At 42.1% G+C, this 27,115-nt stretch overlaps 1 protein-coding gene across 1 annotated transcript; it reads right to left on the reverse strand.

The window, feature by feature from the left end:
- Nucleotides 1-400: 400 nt before the first annotated feature.
- On the reverse strand, nucleotides 401-25,355 carry MYOZ3 (myozenin 3). The gene is made up of 6 exons (XM_075344344.1): nucleotides 24,998-25,355; nucleotides 15,405-15,491; nucleotides 11,157-11,311; nucleotides 8,233-8,437; nucleotides 4,573-4,747; nucleotides 401-3,894 (listed from the first exon to the last, which is right to left on the reverse strand). Exons 2-6 carry the CDS (start codon nucleotides 15,481-15,483, stop codon nucleotides 3,708-3,710), a joined length of 801 nt encoding a protein of 266 aa, XP_075200459.1. The 5' UTR covers nucleotides 15,484-15,491; nucleotides 24,998-25,355; the 3' UTR covers nucleotides 401-3,707.
- Nucleotides 25,356-27,115: the final 1,760 nt, after the last annotated feature.

Below are 27,115 nucleotides of genomic sequence, written 5' to 3' on the forward strand. Positions count from 1 at the left end.
ATTGAGGACCACACCTACTTGACTAACAAGGCCAGTTGTAGATGCAGTAAAGAGAGGGCCGTATCTCAGGAACGAAGCGGCGCAGGAACAAAACAAAAGCAAAGCTGGATTCAGGAAAACAGCAACATTTACACCAATCAAAAATACACATTTTTATGGCCAGTGACAGGTCCTCTTTAAAGGTTTTCAATTTTGGATAGTTAAATGTTTGTATTTGCACCTCTATATTTCAGGGTAGGTCACAGACTTGATGCACAAATTTTGGAGACCGAACATTTTTTCTGTGCTTCTGATCGTCATTATTTGTGCATAGGTTTTAACCAATCTTATACCAGAATTGGATGATAGAAAATGGCAGGAGAATTTTTTATTTCTCGATCAAGGAGGCTGAAGACATCTGTTCTCATTGAAGTCTTTATTCTCATATATGAGGAGACAGCTCAAAAACACCTTCCAGGATCAAGGGGAGAGTGTCTGGTTTTTCTGTCTTTTTATAGCTATACATTCAAAAGAGACAGCTGCAAACAATCCTTAAAACATAAATCCCTTCATTCCCAGCTCACCAGATAAGGAACTTGTAACCATTATCTATTCTAGATGAATCTTTATCTTCAGCCCTATTGTCCAGACAGGAGAAGCCTAGCTAAACAAAGTTTGGGGGGGAATAATTTATACTCCCCCTCTTCATACATCAGAATTATAAGTACAGAGAACTATAATTACTTATATCCATCTATTAATGAGACTAAAATTCCTATAACACTTCTTATAATGAATACAGACTATTGAATATTAATATGGGATTAAAATTCCTATAACAGAAAACCCCTCTGTAACAACTCTTCCCAGTAGGCCTATCTACTGCACTTTGACGGTGAGGATTAGGCCTTTTTGAATGTAATCTAATATATATGTAAACAAGAATGTGTGTACTGACTACAGGTAGAGGTATTGAAAATGTTGTGGCAGTAAACACTTTTTAATCAGATATTCTGTGACATTGGACAGAGTAGATTTTAACCTATTACATTACAGTATTCAATATCTAGCATTGAAAATCAGGGATCAGACTGACGGCAATAGTCAACGGCTCCATTTTTGTTATATATACTTTTTTATACACTTAAGGGGGCTTTACACGGTAGCGATATCGCTAGCAATTTGTAGCGATAGCGAGCGTGTAAGTACCCGCCCCCGTCGCGCATGCGATTGTTTGTGATCGCTGCTGTAGCGAACATTATCGCTACGGCAACGTCACACATACTAACCTGGTCGGCGGCGTCGCTGTGACTGCCGAACAATCCCTCCTTCAAGGGGGAGGGACGTTCGGCATCACAGCGACGTCACCGCAACGTCACTAAGCGGCCGGCCAATCAAAGCGGAGGGGCGGAGATGAGCAGGACGTAACATCCCGCCCACCTCCTTCCTTCCGCATTGTGGCCGGCGGCAGGTAAGGAGACGTTCCTCGCTCCTGCGGTGTCACACACAGCGATGTGTGCTGCCGCATGAGCGATGAACCACCTGGATAAACAACCCTTACCGATTTTTGAGTTTGGGACGACCTCTCCATGGTGAACGATTTTCACCATTTTTGAGGTCGCTTAAGGTCGCTAGTCAGTGTCACACGCTGCGATATTGTTAATGACGCCGGATGTGCGTCACTAACAACTTGACCCCAATGACAAAACATTAACGATATCGTAGCGTGTAAAGCCCCCTTTAGAATCTGTTACATAACCATCACTATTCAGAGCCCTCCTAAATTTATTTACACTAGATGCATTCATAATCCTGAAATTGCTAATGTCTTGTGCCAGTACATGGCTTGTTTAGCTCTGCCAGGACAAGATGTCTGCCTCCATATGGACAAGTACAAAGGAAAAACTGAATGAAAACACGTATTTCATCATGTATTCAAAGTTCAGATAGAAGTACAGTACACGGTATAGTACACAGTAAGCATTTAGGGCTTTAATTCCTAAACTTTTTACCATAGAGGAACCCCTTTAATTCCTCCTACCCTTAATAATAATACACGTATTCAGTGCCTAAAATACCATGGTTGTGAAAGACTGATTTGGGTACATATTACCCCTTCCCAAATTGGCCATTTTTCATTTTTTTTTTTCCTTCATTTTTACCCTTTGACCCTTTTCCTAAGAATCCATAACTTCTTAATATTTTCATCAATAAAGAAGGGCTGTTTTTTCTTTCCGGGACAAGTTTTATTTTTGAATAACACCATTTACTTCACAATAAAATTCCATTTCCATTTTTATTTTTTGCTTGACTGGTTAAATAATTGTATATTTTGTTACAGCCAAGTCTCTCTTTGTATGGTGTGAGTGCCGCATCTGAGTCCACACCATACACCCTACCGGATATGTGTTGTACACATTTGGTTAATGTCAGCTAAACACCTCTGGACTGGCTTTCCAATGTGTATGGGCCCCTGTCGGGCAGCTGATTACTACATTATCCCCATTGAAAATATATGCATGCTCGGCTTAAATGAGTATGCATGTGAGTGGGGGGGTGCATGTGCTCCTTTAGTCCACATTAGTAAACATTTTATGGCCGAAAAATATAGAGATGCCATTAAAGCCAGTTTAGGATCCTACCGTAATTTTAGTCTTGTTCACCAGAACCAAGGGGGAACCGGGAATTATGGCTGTTTGAAGGACACCGTTAGGAAGCAAATCAAACACGAATAAAAATTAAAGGGGTTTTCCAGTACTTTTACATTGATGGCCTATCCATAGAATAGGTCATCAAGGTCTGCTCGGCTGGGGTCAAACACCTGACACCCCTGTCGATCAGCTGTTCCCAATGCCAGCGGCGGAAGCAGGTGGCCAGAAATGTTCAGTTCTGGAGCGACCTCATCAACTGATAGTGGCCGGGTACTGCACATCCACCACCCATTCAAATCAACAGGAGGTGGATGCGCCACCACTATCAGTTGACAGAGCTGCTCCGAAACTGAGTATTTCCTGCCACTGCCGCCAACACCGGCGACAGCTGATCAGCATGAGTGGCCAGGGTCCAACACCCAGCAATCAGTCAATGATAACCTATCTTAAGGATAGGTCATTAATGCTAAGGAAGTGGATAACCTCATTAAATGGCTCAGTTGCTTATGTAGCTGCAATGCAATTGTGCCCTGTGTAAGAAATGATGGAAGGCAAAGGCTGGTGTGCATGGATAACCAGAACAAGTCACCGAATGTGCACCTCCGGGGTAGATTAAAGTTAGTCAGGGCCCCTACCTGACCACCTAACAAAGCCACATAAAGTGTAGGTTCTTACATATGCATGCATGGCCACCATGTACATCCATCAGGTCTAGTAGGTCTTGGAAGCCCTCAATGACCAAACTTGGTGGAGGTCTATAATTCTACCTTGTGTAACTCCATAGTCTTCAATAATGCCAAGTTTGGTGGAATAACACCGATTGATACTAACTGTATCATATTCTGATATTTCGATAACCCTCTGAACACACATCCATACCCAATACTTTTATTTTAGTAGACCATCAGGTGGTTCAGAAGAGTCTTCTTATTTTATTTCTCCATCAAGGATTCTGTATATCATTAACCTCAAATTAGCATCAGGGATCACATTAAGCAAGCACAGAAATACAAAGCAATGGCACAAAAGCCTGTTACCCCTTAGAAATCTCCACAAAATGTATCCGCAGATACAAGCCTACAAGTCCGGAGATTCCGGGACATATTTATTTGCCCACCCCCGTGGTGCTCTGTTGAAGCTGGGCCTTTGACACATGAGGTCCAGTCCACTTGTGGATTCCTCAATCTGAGCTTGAAGTTCTTCAAAAATATTTGGAGCATCACCGCCATTAACTACGGATAAACTTCCGAAAGGGATTGGCGTTCTGAAGGTGAGAGAAATCGAGACTAATTATCTTTTACACATAATATAATATAAGAATATTGTGTTTTCTTGGTTAATGAATTCAAATACTACAAATCCATAGAAACAACTGTTCTATGGCCCACGGCTGTCATATCAGTTATCCCTATGGGGTGTGAGATCCTGCATAGGACTCACCCACAACCAGGGGCGGGGCAATCACGGTCATAGGGTTCGCAACTGGGTGTAGAGGACCCGCTGGCTCCAGCCCCTGCTTCAGCGTCCAAGGCTGCACATCCAGTTGAAATGCATCGAGGTGCAAAGACCCATCGGGTCCCTGTACTGCAATACACATCAGTAATAACTTCCCAATCGTTGGAGTTCTGATTGTTGGGATCTCCACTGATACGGAGACCAGGGTTTTCTAGACACCCATCTGAATCTAGCGCAAGTCAACCAAGTGGTCTATCCACTCATTCTTAATAGATCTGCTGAGGAAGTTTGTGTTCAGCTTTTTGGTGCTAACATTAAGAATGAATCGAGCGAAATACGCATGCTCGATCACCTCTCTATTCACATGGCGCACTTCAGAGCCTCACTCTCGGGATCATGTAGGTCCCATGGTTTGGGCCCCAGCGATTGGGGATCACTTGCTACAACCCTTTTAAAACAAATCCCATGACATTTTTCCTGAACATACCTGTTATATGTGCGGTATGTGACATTGAGAGGCGTTTGTGGTGGAGGTGGCAGTAACTCAGTCTGTACGACTTCCTCAGCAGTGTAGCTTTCTACCCAAGGTGACCGGTATGATTTGGGTATGGCGGTACTGTTAAATCTCTCGTACGGTATATCCTTCAATGGCCCAGAATAACCTGTGTTTAAAAATAATAACCCGAATAAGACGTCACTTTACTTGACCAAACCTGTAAAATAACAGTTACAAAGACAAGAAAAAAATCAGTTCTAAATGCTATTTTAATATTCTTTCTCCTGTAGCCAAGGGTACATTATGCAATGTGTGAGGTGGTGTTATTTGTGTACTATATGGCCCTATTACTAATGTGTCCATATTAGTTGCATGCATGCTCCTCGGAAAAAGGAACAGCTCCTCGACTTCCAAAACCTTTTCTGAAACCTTCTGGACTCAAATATGTTTGGAAAGTTTCTTGTGTGCAATGCCATATGTGCTGGTGGAACATGGGGGGTTGTGTATAATTTTGTGTAGGTTCGTATTCTAGGTGTGGTGCTCTGTCCATTCTGTGTACATTGTCCTGTTTGTAGAGTAATAACCCCCTGCTCAACTTTTGTCCCTAGGTGTGGGGGAGGGAGGCCTGGAATCCACCAAACTCTCTGCTTACCTGGGAGATTATTCAGTCTGGCTGGGAAGGTTCAAGAGACAAGCAGGAAGATTAATCCTCTGGGGGAAAAGCTGCAGCTACAGGAATCACCCCAGAGAGCCATTGAGAAACCCCTATTTCCCTGGAAAAGGACTGCTGGAGGATTGTGACTCATCCCCGAGATATTTATCCCTTTACCCTCTACTTTACCCTCTGTGTGGTAGATTGTTTGATGGACATTCTGGATTGCATGGAACAAATATTCTTTGGATTGTTCCATCATCTCTTGCTCTGTTGATTGTGTGATATCGGAGAAGGACCCTGTGGCACCATACGTGTGTCCTTCACGAAGCAATGAATGAAAAAGTTGTCAAGTATAACATCTATGCCGGTACATGTCCTCTCTGCTTGCGCTTCTATTGCCAGGTTACGCCGCACGTTTGTTGCGTGTGACGTGGGGTAACAAGGCGTCAGTCCTGTTTAATTCCCGGGACTTTTAATGCCACCTAATAAGGGAGCTTTGGGATTTGTTCCTGGCCACGTTCATAGTACACCCTGATGTAAGCTCTGAGCAGGGGTGACCTCTATTTACATTCTGAAACTCCTGACTCCCACTGCCAATTATAATTTAATAATAATAATAGTAATAATAATTATAATTATAGTGCCCTTTATCTGGTCCACACCTGAGTGCTCAGCTCCTGCAGGTTTAGTGGTTATTCCAGTTTTTACCTCAGCCTTTTTTCTTACTTTTTTACTGTCTGATCATATTGTCCCTTTTCTGCCCTTCTGGTTCTAATTCTGCTGTCTGACTTTTCTGCCACCCCACGCTATCGGCCAGTAGCTGTTTGGGGCCTTAACTCATGATCATTGTGTAACTGTCAGTAGTGTGCCACGATTGACAGACAACCCTGTGGTGTCCTGCTGCAGAAGGTCGCTGAGTTTGACTGCACAAACTGTTCCTTGATATTCCATCCTTTTCTCTGTGGTGTAAATCGAGTTTTGTGTGTCTTCTCTGTTAGGGTTTACTCTTTCCCCCTTAGGACCCTGTGGAGATCTTTTCCTTTCAGCAGCCAATCATAATCCCTCTGTGTCTTTATATACCTGCATTTCTCTTTTGGTATGTTGCTGGTGATAGAGTTAAGATTCTATACGGTGCTAATTGCAAGCAGTCGGCTTGCAATCATCTGGAGAAACGTTCTCTGTTGCTGTCCCTCTCCCTAATTCATCTTGGAGATAAGGTATTTGCTTGCTTTGCCCTGTTTGTTTTCCTTGTGTGTACTTTAGAACTTACTGGGATTGACTAGTGCTCATCCCACCTATTCATTACTTAGGGCCCAGTTCAGGGTCAGCTACGGCCAAGTATCTTGCTTGGTGCATAGGTGCGGAACCTATTGTTATGGTCGTCTTCCTGTTTTTAGAGACTAATGACAGCTTTTGGTCGGGAGCCTCTCATCTTCATCTGGGACTCTACATTTAAATGTGGTTTCATTTCTCTTGTTGCTGAAACAGTTAATGACAGTTTTGCTGCTAGCAGCTTTCCTGCAGTGCTTGTCAGCTGCAGCTGCTCTGTAGCCATGCCCCTTTGTGTTTAAGTAGCTAGGTTTCCCAGTAATCTTTGCTGATTATACAAAACCATATGTATGCTGGTTGCCTTGGTGAAAGGAGCTGCTGTGGAGTCACCCTGAGACATATCTTCTCCATTTTGATTGTTTTTTCCCTTGTTTGTCTCACCTACCCTCGTGTTGTATTAGTGCAGCGGTGGGTTAAGTGTACCTTACCTCCCACTCCCTAGCCAGGACTATATTAGGGATTTTTCAGGGCTTCAGGTATTCCTGCTCGGGGACAGGTGAGGAACTGTATAGGGTTTGAGTAGGAGTGCAGGGTACAGCGCCAGGTAAGACAGGAGGTATCACATCTACCCTCTCACTAGTACCAGGACCCACTGTTGTTATTGTTTCCCCGATGTCCCCCTTGTCTGTGGTGTTGTTGAGGTTTGTTTTTGTTGTGCATCAGACATCTATTGGTCTGAATGCACCCGCCATGTGTAAAAGCGTGACACCTATCTAGGGACATCATGGGAGCCAGGGCCCAGCAGAAGGTTTTATCAGGGGTCATCATCTCCCCCTCCCCTAGATTCAGGGCTTCCCTCTCCTTTTTTTTGCCATTCGCTCGGTATTTTCCCATACCTAACTTGGCAGTAAGTCGACATCTATGCACAGACGTTAAAGGGTGAAGGCCAAGGCTGCCTGGTGACTATGGGCAGAGGTACTGTTATAGCTACTAGGATCATGCCACAATTCCTTTTCTCACAGATTCATACGGAATGGCATGATATTAAATTCTCTGTTTGATGAAGGTAAGGTAGGGGCCCATAGTTGCCCATGGGTGACAGATTGCAAAAGAGAAAAGTACATTGTTGCAGGGTAATTGCAGAGTAATGAGCTGCTGCATTCCTGATTTTTTTTTTACTTGTAGATTCTCACAAAATAAACCTATGGATGCCATACTACAATCTGAGATTTGCCAACTCTTCAAGTAGTCAGGGAAGTCTCCTTTGTCACCCTTCTTCCAGGAGTCTCCCGGACCAGTTTTAATGCATTAACAGCACAAGCTCCTCCGCCAAAAATATAACAGACACTTTTACAATACACACATTGGTAAAACATGTCGTACATTTATAGAATGCCTGTGAAGGTTGGAAACCTTGGCATAATGTATTTTAAATTGAAGCTGGTGTACTTACTTTGAAATCCATGATAGCATGACTGATCCTTTTTGAAAGTTTTTCTTGCCTAATATTAAAATTAATGTTTTGGTTTTTTTTTTAAGTCTCACTCATAGTAACATTAGGCAAGAAGACTTTTTTAAAAAGATTATACAATCATTATTTCATACATTTTCAAAGTAAGTACAACAGCCTCATCAGGTGGGTGAAGTTTATTAATAGTGTCTGCAGTTTGTAGTGTGAAATCTGGTGACAGATAAGTTTTAAGACTCGGTGGAGTCATTAGAATTACCTGGAGCTATAGCACCTGGATTCAGAGACATTTTCTTCTGTAAAACCTTTAAAGTCTTCTTGGGAACGTTGGGTGGAGTCTTGTTGCTTCCTGGGACTATGTGTATTTCTGAGCGAAAGTTTTCCTTTCCATCAATTCCTCGTGTGCCAGATACATCATTGGCAAGTGTCTGGTTGGCATTTATGACATTCACATTGCCCCCTGCCTGGTAAGCAGAAAACAATGATGAAGAAGACATCTTAGTGTAAGCCATTTTGTAGGTTGAACCACTATAATGTCTATAATATTGCAAGACGTCAAGGATACTAATGAGATAACATGGTGCATAAGGGTTAATCCTACTGAATCTTGCATTACTATTTATGCAAGTTTCTTGAAGGATATGTACACTTATAAGATAGTGGCTCTGCTACGTGTAGTACTACAAGATTTATTAGGGTGTGTCTGCTATCCACATACCTCCATCCATGGGAGTGTCTCATATGTTATAATGGTGTCTGTGTGTCTCATGTTATAATGGTATCTGTTTGTTTGACACATGATCAGTGTGTGGAGGTTGTTATACCTCTGGAAGGAATCCTCAGAGAGAGAGAATTCTCTTGTCCTGAGTCTGACCGGGGTCAGTGTGTGGACACTGCTGAGAACGCCACAGGGATACTGCTATGGAGAAGTTGTATCCGAACCTGTGTGGGCGTACCGCAAGTGAAACGGACTGCAAACCATATATATGTTCCTTGACGCTGGAAGAGGGCGTATATTATGTTCCTGGAGAGCAGCTTATGTGTTGTTATATTAACCCTCTGGACTCTTTAAGAAAAAGTGTTCCTGTCATTACCTCAAGGAGCAAGCTGACTGAGTAATCCCATTACAACACCAATAAACACCATTAAAATAGTTTTGTTTTACTCACTCAAATGCATCAAAAACGAAAAATAAAGAAACTGTTTAGTTCTAATTAAAAAAAAATAAAATGGTGATGTTTTGTGCCTACAGCTCCTATGCCGATATAAGTGTCTCCATAGTAACAGACTACAAACAAACCTTGTGTAGTCAGGTGCTGAAGCCATTGCCTTCATTCTGGGGCCTACATCCTGCCAACCTATCAAATGTGTTTTAGTAGGGAACCTCTGTTACCATGAAGACGTACTAAAGGTCTGTGTAGGTGTTTTGGATGCAAAACAGGAGATTTTTAATGAACCCCTTTGCACACTGTGACATACATGTTAGTCAGTGTCAGGGTGCGAGTGTAGGAGCGAACTCACGAGCTGCATGTACTGTGGGTGCTGGCTGTGCTATACAGCCAGCACTTGGCTTTAACGACCAGAACTTGTTATGATCTACTGTTTAACCATATAGATGCCAATATCCATCACTGGAAGCACATGTAAATGGTTCCATGTGCTTTATTGTGGCCATTACATCCCCTGCATCAAAATCAATATGTGTCAATGGGTTGCCATAGCAATTCTGGCCTCCTTATGGCTGCTATCTTGGTTCTTCTATGAAGTGGGCCACTACTTTTTTCATTGATGGCCTATCCTTAGGATCTGTCATTCATATATGATTGTTGGGGGTGCGACACCTTGCACACCCATCAATCAACTGTTACAGGCGCTGGTGCTGGCCAGAAGTATCTGCATGATGCGGAAACACAACAGCTCCTTCAAAACTATAGTGGTTGCAGCAAAGTACTACAGATTTATTTGACTAGGGAATGGATCTGGAGTACATTGCCGTGGCTACTATAGAAATGACAGAGCTGCTGTTTTTCTGAGAATGGCCAGCCGGTCGGCTGATGCCGGATGTTGTACCCCCACCAATCAGGTATTGGTGGACTATCCTTAAGATAGACCATCAATAAAAAAAAAATGACTGGCATCTCCCAAAAAAATGTGGATAGGTGCGAGCTTCTAAGACTACACAAAACCCCAACAATCGAATACAGCAGCACTCTGTAAGCACTAAGATATGAGCAAACATAGAATATATGAAATTTAAACTAAATGGACTGTACTTAGTAAAGTGGTGTTGTTTTCTTTTGTTTTTGTTTCATGTAGTCATAGCAGCTTGTACTTGTTCACACTTACTTGGAGATTCCAGTCATTTTTTTGTAGTATATGTGACAAACTACCAGTAGGTGTCACCAGATGCAACTAGTGATGGGGAAGTCCAACAAACCAGAGGTCAGGAGCCAGGAGGTCACGTATGGAGCACAGGGATAAAGCAGAGCCGAGGACACAGCACAAGCCGGAGGTCAGAAGCCAGGAAGTCACGTAAGGTACACTGGGGAAAAGTGTAGCCGAGGTCAGGGTACAAGCCGGCGGTCAGAAGCCAGAAAGTCACGTAAGGTACACTGGGAAAAAGCAGAGCTGAGGTCAGGGTACAAGCCGGAGGTCAGAAGCTAGGAAGTCACATAAGGTACACTATGGAAAAGCAGAGCCGAGGTCAGGGTACAAGCCAGTGGTCAGAAGCTGGGGAACAACGTCAGAGTCAGGGACACGGGAGGAGAAGGGTAACAATAGGTCCATGGTAGGGGAACAAGATCAAAGACCAAACCGGTGCCAGAGCCCTTACTGCAGGCAGGAACTATGACTGGCGGCATTCCTGGTGAGGTTGAAGCAGGGCAATCACCCGGAAAAAAGGCGCCTGAAGACAGGCCCCTCCTAACACCAGTGTAGAAATCGAGGACGGGAACTTCCTGTCCACCAGCGCAAAATACAAAACAAAACACCAGCTGTGCTGGAGAGCAGAGCACCACGGATGAGAACTATGACAGTATATTATTGAAGGTATTCACTGCCTTATGTTCCATCGAAAAAAAGGAGTGATCAACCGCATTTGAAACTATATGCAAATATGATTAATTTCTTTTTTAGAAGGACTTCCATAATGATATATACATTTGGCATATTCTGTGTACTCACATTGATTTGATCTGTGGGGTACTCAAACGTATATCTTTGCACACGCTTTTGCCGCTCCAAGTACATGCAAGAGCCACGATTGCGCTGCAGGGAGAGCTCCTCCATCATTACATCTTGAGGGACGCTAACTTTTTTACCCAAATTTAATAGAGGCACTGTAATAAAAAAAAGGTGCAGAATATTTACCAACCTTCGAGCACAGGGTGGCACTGTTTGCCTTTCTACTTCATTTTCCACATTGAATAATAATATTCGGCCGCTCAAACTACCAGACATAGCAATAAAATTCCAGCTGTTCTGAACATAGCAGAACTTATTGAAATGCGCTGAGAACATTCCAAATTTAGTGACTTCCTTTCTTATGTCCAGATACATTTCATGGGTTTTTATAAAGGAAAGTATATTTCCTAAGCAATATGTATTGAAAAAATGGAGTGTAGAACGTTCTCATGTACTTTAGATGCCTTCAAGGTCTAGCTCAACAATTAATAAAATGTTTCTTATTCACTTGCCAAATTTTTGGAAGCACAGACTGGTGTTAGGTGACATAAGGAAGAAAAACCTACAAAAAGATCTTATAAAATTCCCAACAAATTTATGGGATTCTGCATTATGCCGTGCAGATTACCTACGCTGGATCAGCGGCTATGGGGGGGGGTGTCATAATTTTGAACCATAATATTTTTTGTGAAATTGCCTTACAGAACACATCTAATAGTGGGTGTATTTCCGGCAAATTTAGGTATTCCAGGGCAGGCAAGGAGTAGGGTGCAAACTGTCCCGCAAAAAGGGACTGACGTGGTGGGAGGTACTGTAATGTGCAAAAGTATTAGGCGGATGTAGTAAAAAAAATGCATCAAATTAAAAATAATTTTAAAAAAATTGTTTATTTTGTATCAATTAAAAAATGAAGAAAAGAAAAATGTGAATCAAATCAAAATTTGGTGTGACCTTCCGAACAGCATCAAACATACCCGAAACATACAGCCACGATCATTAACAACTATCTTCAGAAAAAAGAAGAACAATGAAAGACATCGATATATTGGAGCAAGTCCAGAGAAGAGCAACTAAGATGGTAGAAGGTCTGCAAACCATGTCCTAGGAAGACTGGCTAAGAGAACTAGGGATGTTTAGTTTCAAAAAGAGAAGGCTGAGAGGAGACTTAATAGCGGTCTACAAATATCTGAAAGGAGGTCACAGTGCAGAGGGAACTACCCTATTCTCATTAGCACAAGGAAGTACAAGAAGCAATGGGATGAAACTTAAAGGAAGGAGATTCAGATTAGACATTAGGAAAAATTTTCTGACAGTGAGGGCAGTCAGAGAGGAACAAGCGACCACGGGAGGTGGTGAGCTCTCCATCAATGGAATTCTTCAAGCGGAAACTGGATAAACATATAGCTGGGATAATTTAGGAAAGCCTGCATCTGCAGGGGGTTGGACCCGATGGCCCTTGAGGTCCCTTCAAACTCTACCATTCTATGATTCTGTGAGTAGCGGAAGTGATAATCCGGCCCCCGCAGAGCCCTGATCTCACCATCATCCAGTCTTTCTAGGATTACATGAAGAGACAGAAGGATTCACACAAGCCTCACGCACAGAAGATCTGTGGTTAGTTCTCCAAGATGTTTGGAACAACCTCCCTTCAAAAACTTTGTACAAGTGTGCCTAGAAAAATTGATGCTGATTTGAAAGCAAAAGGGAATAAACACACCAAATATTGATGTTATTTTAATTCCTCTTTTTATGTTAATTCATTTTACATTTTGTTAATTGATAAAAATAAACAATTAAATCTTCTATTTTTTAAATCATTCTTACTTTGCAGCATTTTTTTTTACACATATGTCTAAAACGTTTGCACAATACTGAATATTTTGACAACTCATAAAGGAGGATGAGAGTTAGTGTTTTCTTCATCATAACCCTGCATGCTTTAAAGGGGCTCTGTCAGCATATTTTTTTGCAATGTAACCTGAAGACAGCATGCTGCAGATGTTAAAACAGAGATTTCAGCCCTGCCTCTCTTATCTCACAGTCTTTTTTTTTCTTTACTTGCAATGTTAGTTTAAGCCTGTTATCTTTGTCATTAGTGGGTCTCAGCAGCATGTGAGTTGTAGTTTAACTCCGCCTCCCTCTGTGATTAGCAGCTTTTGTCTATAGAAATGTGCACTGAAAGCCTAGTGTGGGCGGGGACAGCTCTCAGAGCTCTGCTGCATGCAAAATCTAAAATCTTTCACTGTGTCAAAAAGACTGCAGCCACTAATTTAAGTCATACATCATTGAACTCAGGGCCTCTTTGCCTACATTAGGCTGCTCTCAGATGAGGTAGCAAAAACCTGCTGACAGATTCCCTTTAAGACCACAATCCCTCTCCTTCCTATTTGCCACTCCTGAATCTGGTTTTTGACTCCAAGGCTCCATCCAATGATAGTTATTTATCGCCCATAACAGGCATGCCGAAGTCAGCTGCCTGCCTCTGTGATGGCTACAGAAAAAGATGCTGCACTTTGAGAGAGCGAGGGAAGGGAGAAGAATGTGTTTTTTTAAAAATACATTTTTTGGGAACAGGGGCAGAACGTGGAACATTATTAGAGGATGGGGCCTAGGAAGGGTGACATTATCTCAGGAAGGGGCTTAGGAATGGGGACATTTTTACTGAAAGGGGCTCAGGATGGGGCACATTATGCCAGGAAGGGGCTAGGATAAGGACATTATTACAGGCAGAGGCTCAGTAATGGGATATTGTAGCAGGAAGGGGACCACAATGGGGGACATTATACCAGGAAGGGGACTGGAATGTTGGACTTTATTACTGGAAGGAAAAAAAATAAAATATAAAAATAAAATGCTTGATAAAGACTTATACAAGGTTGAAGCGTTGCATCTATGATGGCTTAAAGAAGCTTTTTGCACTTTTTCACCTACTGTTGGGATACTGTCAAATTAGTTTTCTATTATTACTGGAAGGGTCAAAGGATGTGGAAAATTCTTACTGGAAGGGGAATAGGATGTTGGAAATTATTATTGGAAGAAAAAAATAAAAAAATAAAATGCTTAATAAAGACCCATGGAAGGTCAAAACATTGCATCTATGATGGATTAAAGAAGTTTTTTGCGATTTTTCACCTATTGTTGGGACACGGTCAAATTATTTTTCTATTATTGCTGGAAGGGTCACAGGATGGTTAACATTCTTACTGGAAGGGGCACACGATGTTGAACATTATTACTGCAAGGGGCCCAGGATGGGGAACATTATTACCGGAATAGGTGCAGGATGGAGGACATTATACCAGGAAGAGACTCAGGATGGAGGACATTATACCAGGAAGGAGCCCAGAATGGGTGGCATTAGTAAAGGAATGGGGGACATTATTACATTATTGGGAAGAGGATGGTGACATGTAAGTCTTTATAAGATGTAGAAAGCTACGTTCATACATATGACCAACATGGTGGGCGCCCAGGTCCAAATTTTGCACCTGAGCCCATTGGACTCTAGTTACGCCACTGGATACAACATTCTGACTTTACACACAAGAAATCTTTTTTTTTTTGTGGAGGTTTCGTGAGTCTTATGACACATTGAATGAAAGTTAGCTGAACCCGTATATTGGAACCTCCCAGATCATGTTGGGGTAGAAAAGGAACAGGGAGTTGGGATCGGGACAATCCTAATGGAGTTTTGCCTCCATGAATGCGGGTGTAAATTCTGCTGCTGCACTGGCGCTCTGAACCCATACAAATAAGGGCATGTTAATTTTTTTTTTTGTGTACGAGAGCTATTTATATTTTTCATGGATAGACCTGTATCTATAATATGGATTGGGGTCATTCACATGTACGTGATGATTTTTCCATGGAATTAACTTTCCATGTAACAATGCGGAGATGTCCAATTTTGGACAAAATTGCCAACGCATGACTATGGGTCCATGAAAAAATCAGACAACACTTTGAGTCCATCCGAGTGCTGTCTGTTTTTCACGGACTGGTAAATAGAGAAAGATAAAAAAAAAAGTGCTCACTGGAGAAAAAACAGATGCCACCCAGACTAAACTCTGATGGTAAAAACTGTCGTATTGACCAAAATGATGACGGTGATGAAAAATAATGCTCCTCTTAGAAAATCACTGGAATCTAATTGAGGCCTAACACATTAGGAGGGGACCCTGTTACGGATTTTGCGTTGGAGCTTTGGACTTTCGGTAATTGTCTTGTGTTTTTTCTCCTCGGTCTTACCTTCCCCTCTTATTTCTCTGACGATGGCTGACGCCAGGCCTTTCCTCTCCTTCACCAGGTCTGCATATGAAGGGAACATTGTCTGGGCTGGAAATAAAGAAAAATAATTATACCGCAGCGTCATTTTATCTAATCCGTTTATTACCTCAGACAATATATTATCTCTTGTCATGCACATAGGAAAGAGCGAACAGCAAAGATGGGAAAGTAAAGATACGCGACTGAGAAGGGATTAGTGTTGGTGCTGGAGCTCGGGTGGACGGATTATGAAGAACGCCGGTAATTAGAGAGTGCAGAGTAAGCAATTCTGCTTTTGATGCTGAATGACATCATTTTGGTTTCTGTTCCTGAGCTGCTTTCTACGGATAAATTGCCTGAAATGTACTAATCGCTTTTCTCTGCACATCACAATGCACTGAATGGTGCAGTAATTGGCCACATTATAGGTTTGGTAACTGGTCTAGACAGGCTTGTTCCTATGTCTACACCAAATGGACAAAATATTGACATGCCGTCTTCCTTAAGTAACGTGTGACTGAATGGAGGGTTCCTGGATAATAAGAAGGGATCCACTTATGACTATTGGTCAACTAGTTGGAGTTTGTTATCTCCTTAGGACAGTTTTTTGGCGGGAAAGTTTCCCGCCAAAAAATGGTCTTTGTTTTCCCTTGGTTGTTGTTTAGGGTAGTGAGAAGTATACAAGGCACTCCCAAGATGATTTGAAGAAATATTTATTCATGTGCGTAACAAAACGTTTTCGGTCCTATGTGGACCTTCAATGTGCGTAACAAAACGTTTTCGGTCCTATGTGGACCTTCTAAATGTTGTTTAGGGGAGTGACGGTCAGTGATTCATTTGCAGGTTCCTGTCCTCCCATAAATTGGACGTTTTTTTTTAACCCAAATAGAGGCATTAGAGTAGGCAAGGAAGGACCCAACAAAAAGAGACCACCTTGACATTGGTTGTTGGGCTCACATAAAACTGGCCATTTTTGTGTGCTAAGTCTCTCCATTTTTTCATGTGTTTCATAGCAATAATGCATGTCTTTATTCCCATATTCATTGTTCCATATATCTTAGCACTGCAGAGTGCAACGGTCTCCTTTTTTTTTTTTTTTTTTACTATGTTTCATGTTCAGTTTGTACCTGTTCACATTAGAAAGGTAGGATGTACCATCAGTCTTTTTCTTAGGACAGTGATTGGATCATGGTTTGACCTATGACTTGATCGTCGCATAGGAAACTAAAATATAACAAGTGGCACTTCCTTGAAATGGAGAATATTGTGTAGATGGAAAGGGGTGCACTTAGTAGGTTCCAAAGCCAAGAAACTAAGTATAGACACAAGGCACTCCCAAAATTCTTGATGCTGTGATTTTATTTATCAGTGGATGTGCATAAATAACGTTTTCGGTCACAGAAGACCTTCATCAGTTCTATTGGACGGCTGCCGTGTGACGCCGCATGAACCTCCCCCTTAGAAAGGAGGCGGGTGGCCGGTCACAGTGACGTCGCAGGGAAGGTAAGTCCGTGTGATGGGTGTTAGCGATGTTGTGCGCCACGAGCAGTGATTTGCCCGTGATGCACAACTGACAGGGGCGGGTACGCTCGCTAGCGAGATTGTAGCATGTAAAGTGCCCTTTAGTGAAAGTAGCAATGGGCAGCAATGGGGTCATTGTTTGACCTATAAAGCTGCTGATCCTTTTGTCTTCCTTGGTAACAATGTGCCATTGGGTTACGTAAATCCCATATTACCCAGTGTTACTATGTAAGAATATATACTGGGGATAAGGGTTCTGTCAGCCTATCTGTCCTGTTGACTCCATCTCTGCGTCCCCTACACTCCCCCTATCTTATAAATATCAAAAAACTGTTGGGAACCAAACCTAATATGCCTCCGCCCAGGCTATAGGCCTACAATTGTAAGGGCAGGAAGGATCCAGCTATAATTACAAACGCCCCAGGCTGATGGTCGGAAGAATAGAAGGAACAAGGTGAAGAGGAAGACCGAAAACCCGATGGCTTGATACAATCAAGGTGAAGAAGACCCTGGTGGACCAATCTAGGCTGCATAAAATCGATCTTCCTACAGAGCGTTCGTCCATCAAGTCACTATGGCTCGACAGCAAGCTAAAGGCAGTAAATAATAATAATAATAATAATAATAATAATAATAATAATAATAGGCTGATGGCAGGAGGGCTCCGTCAGAAGGGAGTGTACTACAAATATCATAGCATTGTGTTTACATTTGTTTTCATCATGGCCTCCTTGTTAGAAGGAGGGTAAGTCGCTCACATAATACAAATAGACAATGATATAATTGGTTGTCGGGTTTGAGTCTTTTCGCTAAGTCTTTATTTTACTGATAATTATTGTTGCTTAATATAAGAGCTGCTAGTTTGAACCTAACCTTTAATAAAAGATGGCCGGGTACAACTTCCTCAACTGTTAATCAGTGTCCATGTGTAGTATATATATATATACAGTGCCTACAAGTAGTCTTCAACCCCCTGCAGATTTAGCAGGTTTGATGAGATGCAAATAAGTTAGAGCCTGCAAACTTCAAACAAGAGCAGGATTTATTAACAGATGCATAAATCTTACAAACCAACAAGTTATGTTGCTCAGTTAAATTTGAATAAATTTTCAACATAAAAGTGTGGGTCAATTATTATTCAACCCCTAGGTTTAATATTTTGTGGAATAACCCTTGTTTGCAATTACAGCTAATAATCGTCTTTTATAAGACCTGATCAGGCCAGCACAGGTCTCTGGAGTTATCTTGGCCCACTCCTCCATGCAGATCTTCTCCAAGTTATCTAGGTTCTTTGGGTGTCTCATGTGGACTTTAATCTTGAGCTCCTTCCACAAGTTTTCAATTGGGTTAAGGTCAGGAGACTGACTAGGCCACTGCAACACCTTGATTTTTGCCCTCTTGAACCAGACCTTGGTTTTCTTGGCTGTGTGCTTTGGGTCGTTGTCTTGTTGGAAGATGAAATGACGACCCATCTTAAGATCCTTGATGGAGGAGCGGAGGTTCTTGGCCAAAATCTCCAGGTAGGCCGTGCTATCCATCTTCCCATGGATGCGGACTAGATGGCCAGGCCCCTTGGCTGAGAAACAGCCCCACAGCATGATGCTGCCACCACCATGCTTGACTGTAGGGATGGTATTCTTGGGGTCGTATGCAGTGCCATCCAGTCTCCAAACGTCACGTGTGTGGTTGGCACCAAAGATCTCGATCTTGGTCTCATCAGACCAGAGAACCTTGAACCAGTCTGTCTCAGAGTCCTCCAAGTGATCATGAGCAAACTGTAGACGAGCCTTGACATGACGCTTTGAAAGTAAAGGTACCTTACGGGCTCGTCTGGAACGGAGACCATTGCGGTGGAGTACGTTACTTATGGTATTGACTGAAACCAATGTCCCCACTGCCATGAGATCTTCCCGGAGCTCCTTCCTTGTTGTCCTTGGGTTAGCCTTGACTCTTCGGACAAGCCTGGCCTCGGCACGGGTGGAAACTTTCAAAGGCTGTCCAGGCCGTGGAAGGCTAACAGTAGTTCCATAAGCTCCCGGCTTCCGGATGATGCTCCCAACAGTGGAGACAGGTAGGCCCAACTCCTTGGAAAGGGTTTTGTACCCCTTGCCAGCCTTGTGACACTCCACGATCTTGTCTCTGTTGGCCTTGGAATGCTCCTTTGTCTTTCCCATGTTGACCAAGTATGAGTGCTGTTCACAAGTTTGGGGAGGGTCTTAATTAGTCAGAAAAGGCTGGAAAAAGAGATAATTAATCCAAACATGTGAAGCTCATTGTTCTTTGTGCCTGAAATACTTCTTAATACTTTAGGGGAACCAAACAGAATTCTGGTGGTTTGAGGGGTTGAATAATAAATGACCCTCTGAATAAACTTTTCACAATTTAAAAAAAAAAAAAGAAATAACATTCTTTTTTTCTGCAGTGCATTTCACACTTCCAGGCTGATCTACAGTCCAAATGTCACAATGCCAAGTTAATTCCGAATGTGTAAACCTGCTAAATCTGCAGGGGGTTGAATACTACTTGTAGGCACTGTATATATATATATATATATATATATATATATATATATATATATATATATATACAGGGTGGGCCATTTATACGGATACACCTAAAAAAATACTAATGGTTGGTGATATCCACTTCTTGTTTGTGACTCATTAGTATGTGGGGGGGGGAACTTTGCAAGATGGGTGGTGACCATGGCGGCCATTTTGAAGTCGGCCATTTTGGATCCAACTTTATTTCTTCCAATGGGGAGAGGATCATGTAACACGTCAAACCTATTGAAAATTTCACAAGAAAACAAATGGTGTGCTTGGTTTTAACTTAACTTTATTCGTTCATTTGCTATTTACAATTTATAACTACTCTTCTCCTAGTCTTGACACACTGATAGCAATACCGCAGAAGAAATGCTAGCACAGGCTTCCAGTATCCGTTGTTTCAGATGCTGCACATCTTGTATCTTCACAGCATAGACAATTGCCTTCAGATGACCCCAAAGATAAAAGTCTAAGGGGGTCAGATCAGGAGACCTTGGTGGCCATTCAACTGGCCCACGATGACCAATCCACTTTCCAGGACACTGGGAGGATTAAAATTAATTTCCTCCCAGCAGCTGCTTTTATTGTGCAGACACTGTGCAGGTTTTGAGTGCTATTAACCTGCAGATTAACCCCATATCTGTAGGTTAATAGCATTTTTTCACGTGACAGGTTCCCTTTAAAGTAAATTTGATATGGTCTGTGAAGTGCTTCACATAGTTAAAGGGGTTTTCCATTTTCAGAAAATCCTTGTTCCCAAGCGCAGTTTGTTTTAAAAAATAAACAGTCCCTTCCTCTCCTTCCCCAGGTCCAGCATTAACTCTGCTCTCAGGGCGCCACAACACTGCAGCCAATCACTGAGGTCAGCAACTCTGCATGAGTTTGTTACCAGCCATTCAGAGCTCACTGATTGGCTGCAGTGGTATCGAGCGCAGTGGTGGACACGCCGCGCTAAACCCAAGGAGGGTGAGCAAAACATAGTTTGTTCTTTTAAGATAAACTGCAGCTGGGGAAAGGGTTTTTTGAAAATGGAGAATCCCATTAAAGAACAGGATCAGGTGCTTTTTTATTGTAGGGGGTTTTATAGGAGAAGATATAAAACCCCCTATAATTTTATATGGTGACACTTATGACAAGATGCTGTAAGTTGTCTCCAAAGATCATGAAAGTCTATTCTAACAACTTTTAGTTTAGCCCAGATTTCATTCCGGACATTGGAGCATACAGGCTTCCCGGACTGCTGGATAAAGCTCCATGAGGCACTGAGAATGTGCTTAGCCCGGCACATTGACGTCTCATGGCCTTCTTCATTACAGCAGAGCATGGAGGACAACTGGATTGTACCATAGTGTACATAACACACAATATACTCAGACCTATTAATAGTATGCACTAAGGGTTAAAGGGCTATGCAATTACAGAACCGTAAGAAACATGGTAAATTATAGTATATAAGTACTTATAGGACACATATTCTTCTTAGTATATTTCGGTTATTTCCATGTGTCAAACTTCACATGAATTTCAGCAATAATGCAAAAGATAAGGATCCACAATACGTAGCTGACTACTATTTTTGAAGAAAATCTAAGGATTGGTCCTATTAAATAACAGTGGGGCCAATCATTGTAGCCGATGGCGATGCAAACTGCAAATCCACATCATATCTGTGTTAGAAATCCAAGAGTCTGTCCGATTTCTGCCTTTAAAAATATCCATCGGATTAATTATAACCTTATTGATTGTTATCAGCATTTGCTTAAGGTGGTTTCTGGCAATAGAAGGTCACAGTGTTTGGCTGCGCAGAATGCTCCCTGACTTTCTATTATTCCTGCTGTTATTATTCATTGTACTAGGTAACTTTCCTGCTGGATTTTCATCTCTCCCCCTTTTGGACCCAGCAGGAGCTCGCCTTCCACCCAGTTGCTGATTATCAGTATTCTCTTGATGCTTAAATACTCTTTTCTTCCCTTGACTGGGGCTGGTGATATTATTCAGTTCATTATAGCTCTGGTTGCAAGCAGGTGGCTTGTATTCATCTGTAGTATTGTTGCTGAAGCTTTGCTGAACTCCTGCCTGCATCATCTATGGATAAGTTGTTCATGCGCTTTCCCCTGTGTGCTCTCTTTGTGTCTTCTTTAGTGTTTAGTGGGATTGACAAAGAGCTCATCCCACCCATTCCCTATTTTGGGTCCAGCTCTAGGGATACCTAGGGTCAGGTATCTGGCTCGGCGCATAGGTGTGGAACCTATCTATGGTGGTGAGAGACCCCAGGAAAAAGCAGTAGGGTTGTTCAGGGGTCACCATCTCCCCCTTCCCTAGATGCAGGGGTAGCTTTCCTTACCTTTCGCTGCTCGCTTGGTACTTCCCCATACCTAGCAGGACAGTATGGTGCTCCACCATGCTGGCAGGTCAACCGAATTAACTAAGTCCTAATATTTAGACAGCATAAACCTAGACTGGGCAGTCAATAAATGGGCCAAGGTTATGCCAGTGCCTCATACATGATAATAAATGTAGCCCATCTTTATACAATTTTGTTAAACATTTTGATACTTATTGATTTGCTTACTTTATTCCAAATATTGGTCCCAGAATACTAGCATGTGGTGTTGCATAATAAATGTGGTGCAAGGTACATTTTTTGGCACAAATGAAGTCAGAATTCTGTCACATTTAACTTAGTATACCTTCCTGAATTGCTTCTGCTTGGCATTGTCAGCCATCACACTTGTTATATTTTATGACTCGGGGACTGCTATGGGTGCCATGTTGATGCCACATTAATGAGAATCACATCTAAAGTTCTGTTCACATTGCTAATCATAGCAAGAGTATCACCAGTCAAACCCAACAGATTTTACAATTCTCTGACTGGTTCATATGGACGACACTGGTGATGAACCTTAAGGGGGCTTTACACGGTAGAGATATCGGTACCGATATCGCTAGCGTGCGTACCTGCCCCCATCGTTTGTGCGACACGGGCAAATCGCTGCCCGTCACGCACAAAATCGCGCTTACCTGCCCTGCGACGGCGCTCTGGCCGGTGATCCGCCTCCTTTCTAAGGGGGTGGGTTGTGCAGCGTCACAGCGACGTCAAACGGCAGGCAGCCAATAGAATCAGAGGGGCGGAGATGAGCGGGACGTAAACATCCCGCCCACCTCCTCCTTCCGCATTGCCGATGGAGGCAGGTAAGGAGATGTTCGTCGCTCCTGCGGTGTCTCACACAGCGATGTGTGCTGCCGCAGGAACGAGGAATAACATCGCTAATGAGAGGTAAACGATTTTTTGTTTTAGGATGACCTCTCCTCGGCAAACGATTTTGGCCGCTTTTATGATCATTTTAGGTCGCACATAAGTGTCACACACTGCGATATCGTTAATGACGCCGGATGTGCGACACTAACGACGTGACCCCGACGATAAAACATTAACGATATCATAGCGTGTAAAGCCCCATTTAAACTTGGGGGTATTTTAGGGAAAAATGAAGGCTGAAATGTTTCATTTTGTTGTATTATCAATTTTTTCCCTAATATTCTCCATGCCAGTGTTTCTCAATTTGTGATATATGCCACAGGTCCATGGAGTACGTATCAGTACTCAGTTTGGGTTTCATTGTCGCCACACAACATAACTTTATAGTGGCTTTGCCACATTTTTCCCAAAAATCAAGGAAAACAAACAACATTTTAGCATGACTAGTAAAATGGTAGCTTTTTCTCTGCCTAATTTATGGAAAAATGCAATAAAGTTATGATTTGTGGAAATATTGGAATACTCATCGCCCTGGTGTGGGGGCAGAATTAACTATATTGGTGGGGGTGGCGGCATGGCTGTCGTATATCCCAGGTAAATGATTCGACCTTATGTCAGTCATCTTGTCTGCATGACTGAAGACGGATACTTGGCTGTTGAAACCAAGATGACCTAAAAAAACTAATAAATAATAATAATAATTATTTTGCCCTCTACATAAAGTACGTTTCATAGTATTAACATTGGTGCCAGTACCAGGGTATCTGACCCACTTCCTAAACCACTGGTGGACACAGACAAAAGAAGGCCCTTTGCCGTCCAATCGTGCATCATAATGCACAATTCCACATGCTTTGGGGACTGAAATGGGCCCCCTTACCTCTTGGGCCACTGTGCGGCCCCTCAGTTTGCACCACTATGTCTGCCCCTGTCCTAAACCCTCACCCCATGTGACCTGCTATTATAGTCATGGACATAAGAGCCATCTGTGAGCCCTCGCGGGCAGGGTCCTCTCTCCTCCTATACCAGTCTGTTTTGTACTGTTAATGATTGTTGTACGTATACCCTCTTTCACTTGTAAAGCGCCATGGAATAAATGGCGCTATAATAATAAATAATAAAATAATAATAATCTCTTACCTGATGCATACAAGTGTCAAATGCTCATTAGAGGTTCCATAGTTTTCCTCAGCAGTTGGGGTCCTAAATATGAATACACTACCTATAGAAATAGTGACTTGAAGACCTCTTCTAATGCTTGCCCAGATATTTTTGACTCCTTCCTTTTACTAAAAAGCAAACTTCACATATTGTTGCCCCCTGTTGTGAGTCATTTTACTGCTCTAAGTGCCCATAATACACTGAAATGCTGAATGTTGTTCAATATGTGTAGTATTATTTTTGGAGTTATTATTCATAGGACAATATTATTTTTTAGGATAATATGGAATATATATATATATATATATATATATAGATATATATATATATACTGTGTGTGTGTGTGTGTATATATATATATATATATATATATATATGTATATTTATATATATATATATATATATATATATACTGTGTGTATATATATATATATATATATATATATATATATATATATATATATATATATATATATACAGTATATATTCCATATTATCCTAAAAAATAATATTGTCCTATGAAGAATAACTCCAAAAATAAAAATACCAATCATTAAGACTGCCATTTTGCAAGGTTGACGTTTCACTGGAGTAAGATGCACATAATTCTTTACGAAGAGTATAGTGCATTTTTGAACTAGTAGATGTTCACCAGCGTGGCGCAAAATATGATGAATTTTCTAGCCATGCTCTGTACCAATTGGCTTAAAAACACCAAAAATCACAAAATCTTGATTTGTACAAAAATTTTGGAATTTCAATGTGTTTTTTTATGACAGAAAACTGAAAAAAAACTCCATCTTTCAAACTAACAATAGTGTCACCAGATGTAAATGTAGCACTTTATGGGTCTTCTGGTGCCCCTTGTGCCCCTGTTAAAATTTTGCCCTGATGCTCCCATATTAGGGTCAATTTATAAGAGGCCAATTTTCATGTTTCCCGAGAGTAGAAACTTACAAACATCATGCAGTTGAATTGGTTCCCAGCGATCCAAGGTGACAGTATGAACCCCCCCCCAAGCTCCTCTAATTGTATATACCATGGAGTGCAGCCTCCTATAGTCGTACAGTTGGTAATCTCACCTAGTGTTGATCCGCTTTATACAATGCTTAGTTGCCCTTCAGATCTTGATATATGGTCTCGTCCTGGGAATAGCTTTGGTTTCTTGTATTCCTATTTTCTTCTGTTGCTCACGTTCAGCCGTTTCTCCCCGCTGGATGCTGTGACAGTTCTGCCTTATCCACTGGTATATCACTATCCTTTCCTAAGTCTTACATCTGCTTCTGTCTATCTTCCGCACTATGTGCCTCCTCCCGCTACTCTTCTTTATTACTGCCTTCTTCTACTTGCTGCTATCCTTTCCTTCTACCCTCTTGTTCGGAGCCGCATTCCTCACGCTCGCATCTCACCCTCTCCTTGGTCTCAGGATAGCTGTTGTGGGTCATCCTCTAATGACATAATGTCCCTATTACAGGGCGATGGGGTAAAGATAGCACAGCCGACACTCCATATGTAAAGATCATCATGGATTTCTTGTTTTAAGTGTTTGGGTCGCTAGGTGTCTGTTACTGACGTCGACCAGTGGTGACCAAATGTAATCTTAAGTCTAAAATTAATATTTCAAATAAAATCTTTAGAATAAATACAAATATAAAAAAATGTTATGGTGAAAATTACAATTTGAGTATTTTGTTCTGCAAAAAATTTAGTTTTTTGTAAATATTTTTCGTCTGTCTTCAATTTTGCTCAAATTTTTTTAAAAGAAAAGTTCTTGTCTCTAATATAACAATAACTTTAAAAAAACTTTGTTACCATCGACCACGTACAGTATACCTTCCATTTTTGTGGCTATATCATGCCATGTTTCTTATCTTCAGATGTCTTAAAATGATTCTGTAGTTTGCGAATGTAGAGGGTTGTGGTCTTGCAACATCTGGAGAACCGCAGGTTGAAAACGTTGCCTACAACATGGCCACTGGATCCCATGAATAGCATTTTCTCTAGTCAGACTTGTACTGTTAACGCTGACTTCTTGAAGGCCATACAAGTCTATGGGTGTGTGTTAAACATCAGACTGCACTGATGTCATCCGAGTGCAGTCCGATATACGCCGAGACAGAAAATGGAAAACATGGAGAAATTATTCTCTACCTCTTCTCTGTACCTGTGATCCGATCTCACATGTGAGAGAATCAGATCACAGTGAATGACACTCGGCTCATGCTCGGCCCACAGCTCACCGCTCAGCATAACGCCGGTGTCACACTTGCGATTGCCTCGTGTGTATGTCTTGTGAGTCTCGCGGTGCATCACGGACTCACACTCTCCTCACAGGAGCGTCTCAGCTGTATAGAGATGCATGCAACCGACCCGCTCCTGTGAGGAGAGTGTGAGTCTGTGCCGGGTGATGCATTGCTAGACTCACGCGAGACACTCACAAGTGTGACACTGGCCAATGGGCTCCAATAGCCCCTCACACAGAATGAGGACCACTACAGCTACCTAAACAGAATGAAAACTACCACAGCACACCACTCAGTATGAGTGCCTCAACTCAGTTTGGGAGCACCCTCAGTCCCAAATAATATGTGAGTCCACACAGTCCCCGACTCAGTATAATGGCCCACTCAGTTTGCGGGCCTCCAATTCTGATGACTAAGGGAAGCGGACCCAATGTCTGGGCCCCCCAACTCACAGACCCCATAGCCACAGGCTACGTGATGGCACGCCCCTGTAGCAAGGCTTCCATAATATAGATCTTCACATGTTGACCATGCCGAAATGCTGTAAATGGATCAGAGCGCCTGCACACTTGCAACTCCAGCTCATACCTTCTACTTAGTACACTTAATACACCAAAACATGTTATATACGACGTAGAACATTGTGTGACATGTTTCTTTTTATTATGAACTCGTTTGTGTACCTTTCTGTTGAGAAGCTTTTGCCTATAAAATTGCTTGTTGTCTCCACAAGTTATGTCTTGTCTCCCTCTCCCCAACCTGGAACAACCAACCCAAAAAGCAATTAGCCAAAAATGATCCTCAGTGTCCCAGGTGAATCTAACATGTTTATTGTAATCATAGATTACCCTTTACCACGGATTGTGCTAGACAGGTTCACCACAGCATCATTCGGTGGGACAAATTAATGACGAAATTCTGTATATCTATAAAATCCTCCAGTATCTTTATCTTGGT

The sequence above is a fragment of the Anomaloglossus baeobatrachus genome, chromosome 4, assembly GCF_048569485.1.
Source record: "Anomaloglossus baeobatrachus isolate aAnoBae1 chromosome 4, aAnoBae1.hap1, whole genome shotgun sequence".
Lineage (NCBI taxonomy): Eukaryota > Metazoa > Chordata > Amphibia > Anura > Aromobatidae > Anomaloglossus > Anomaloglossus baeobatrachus.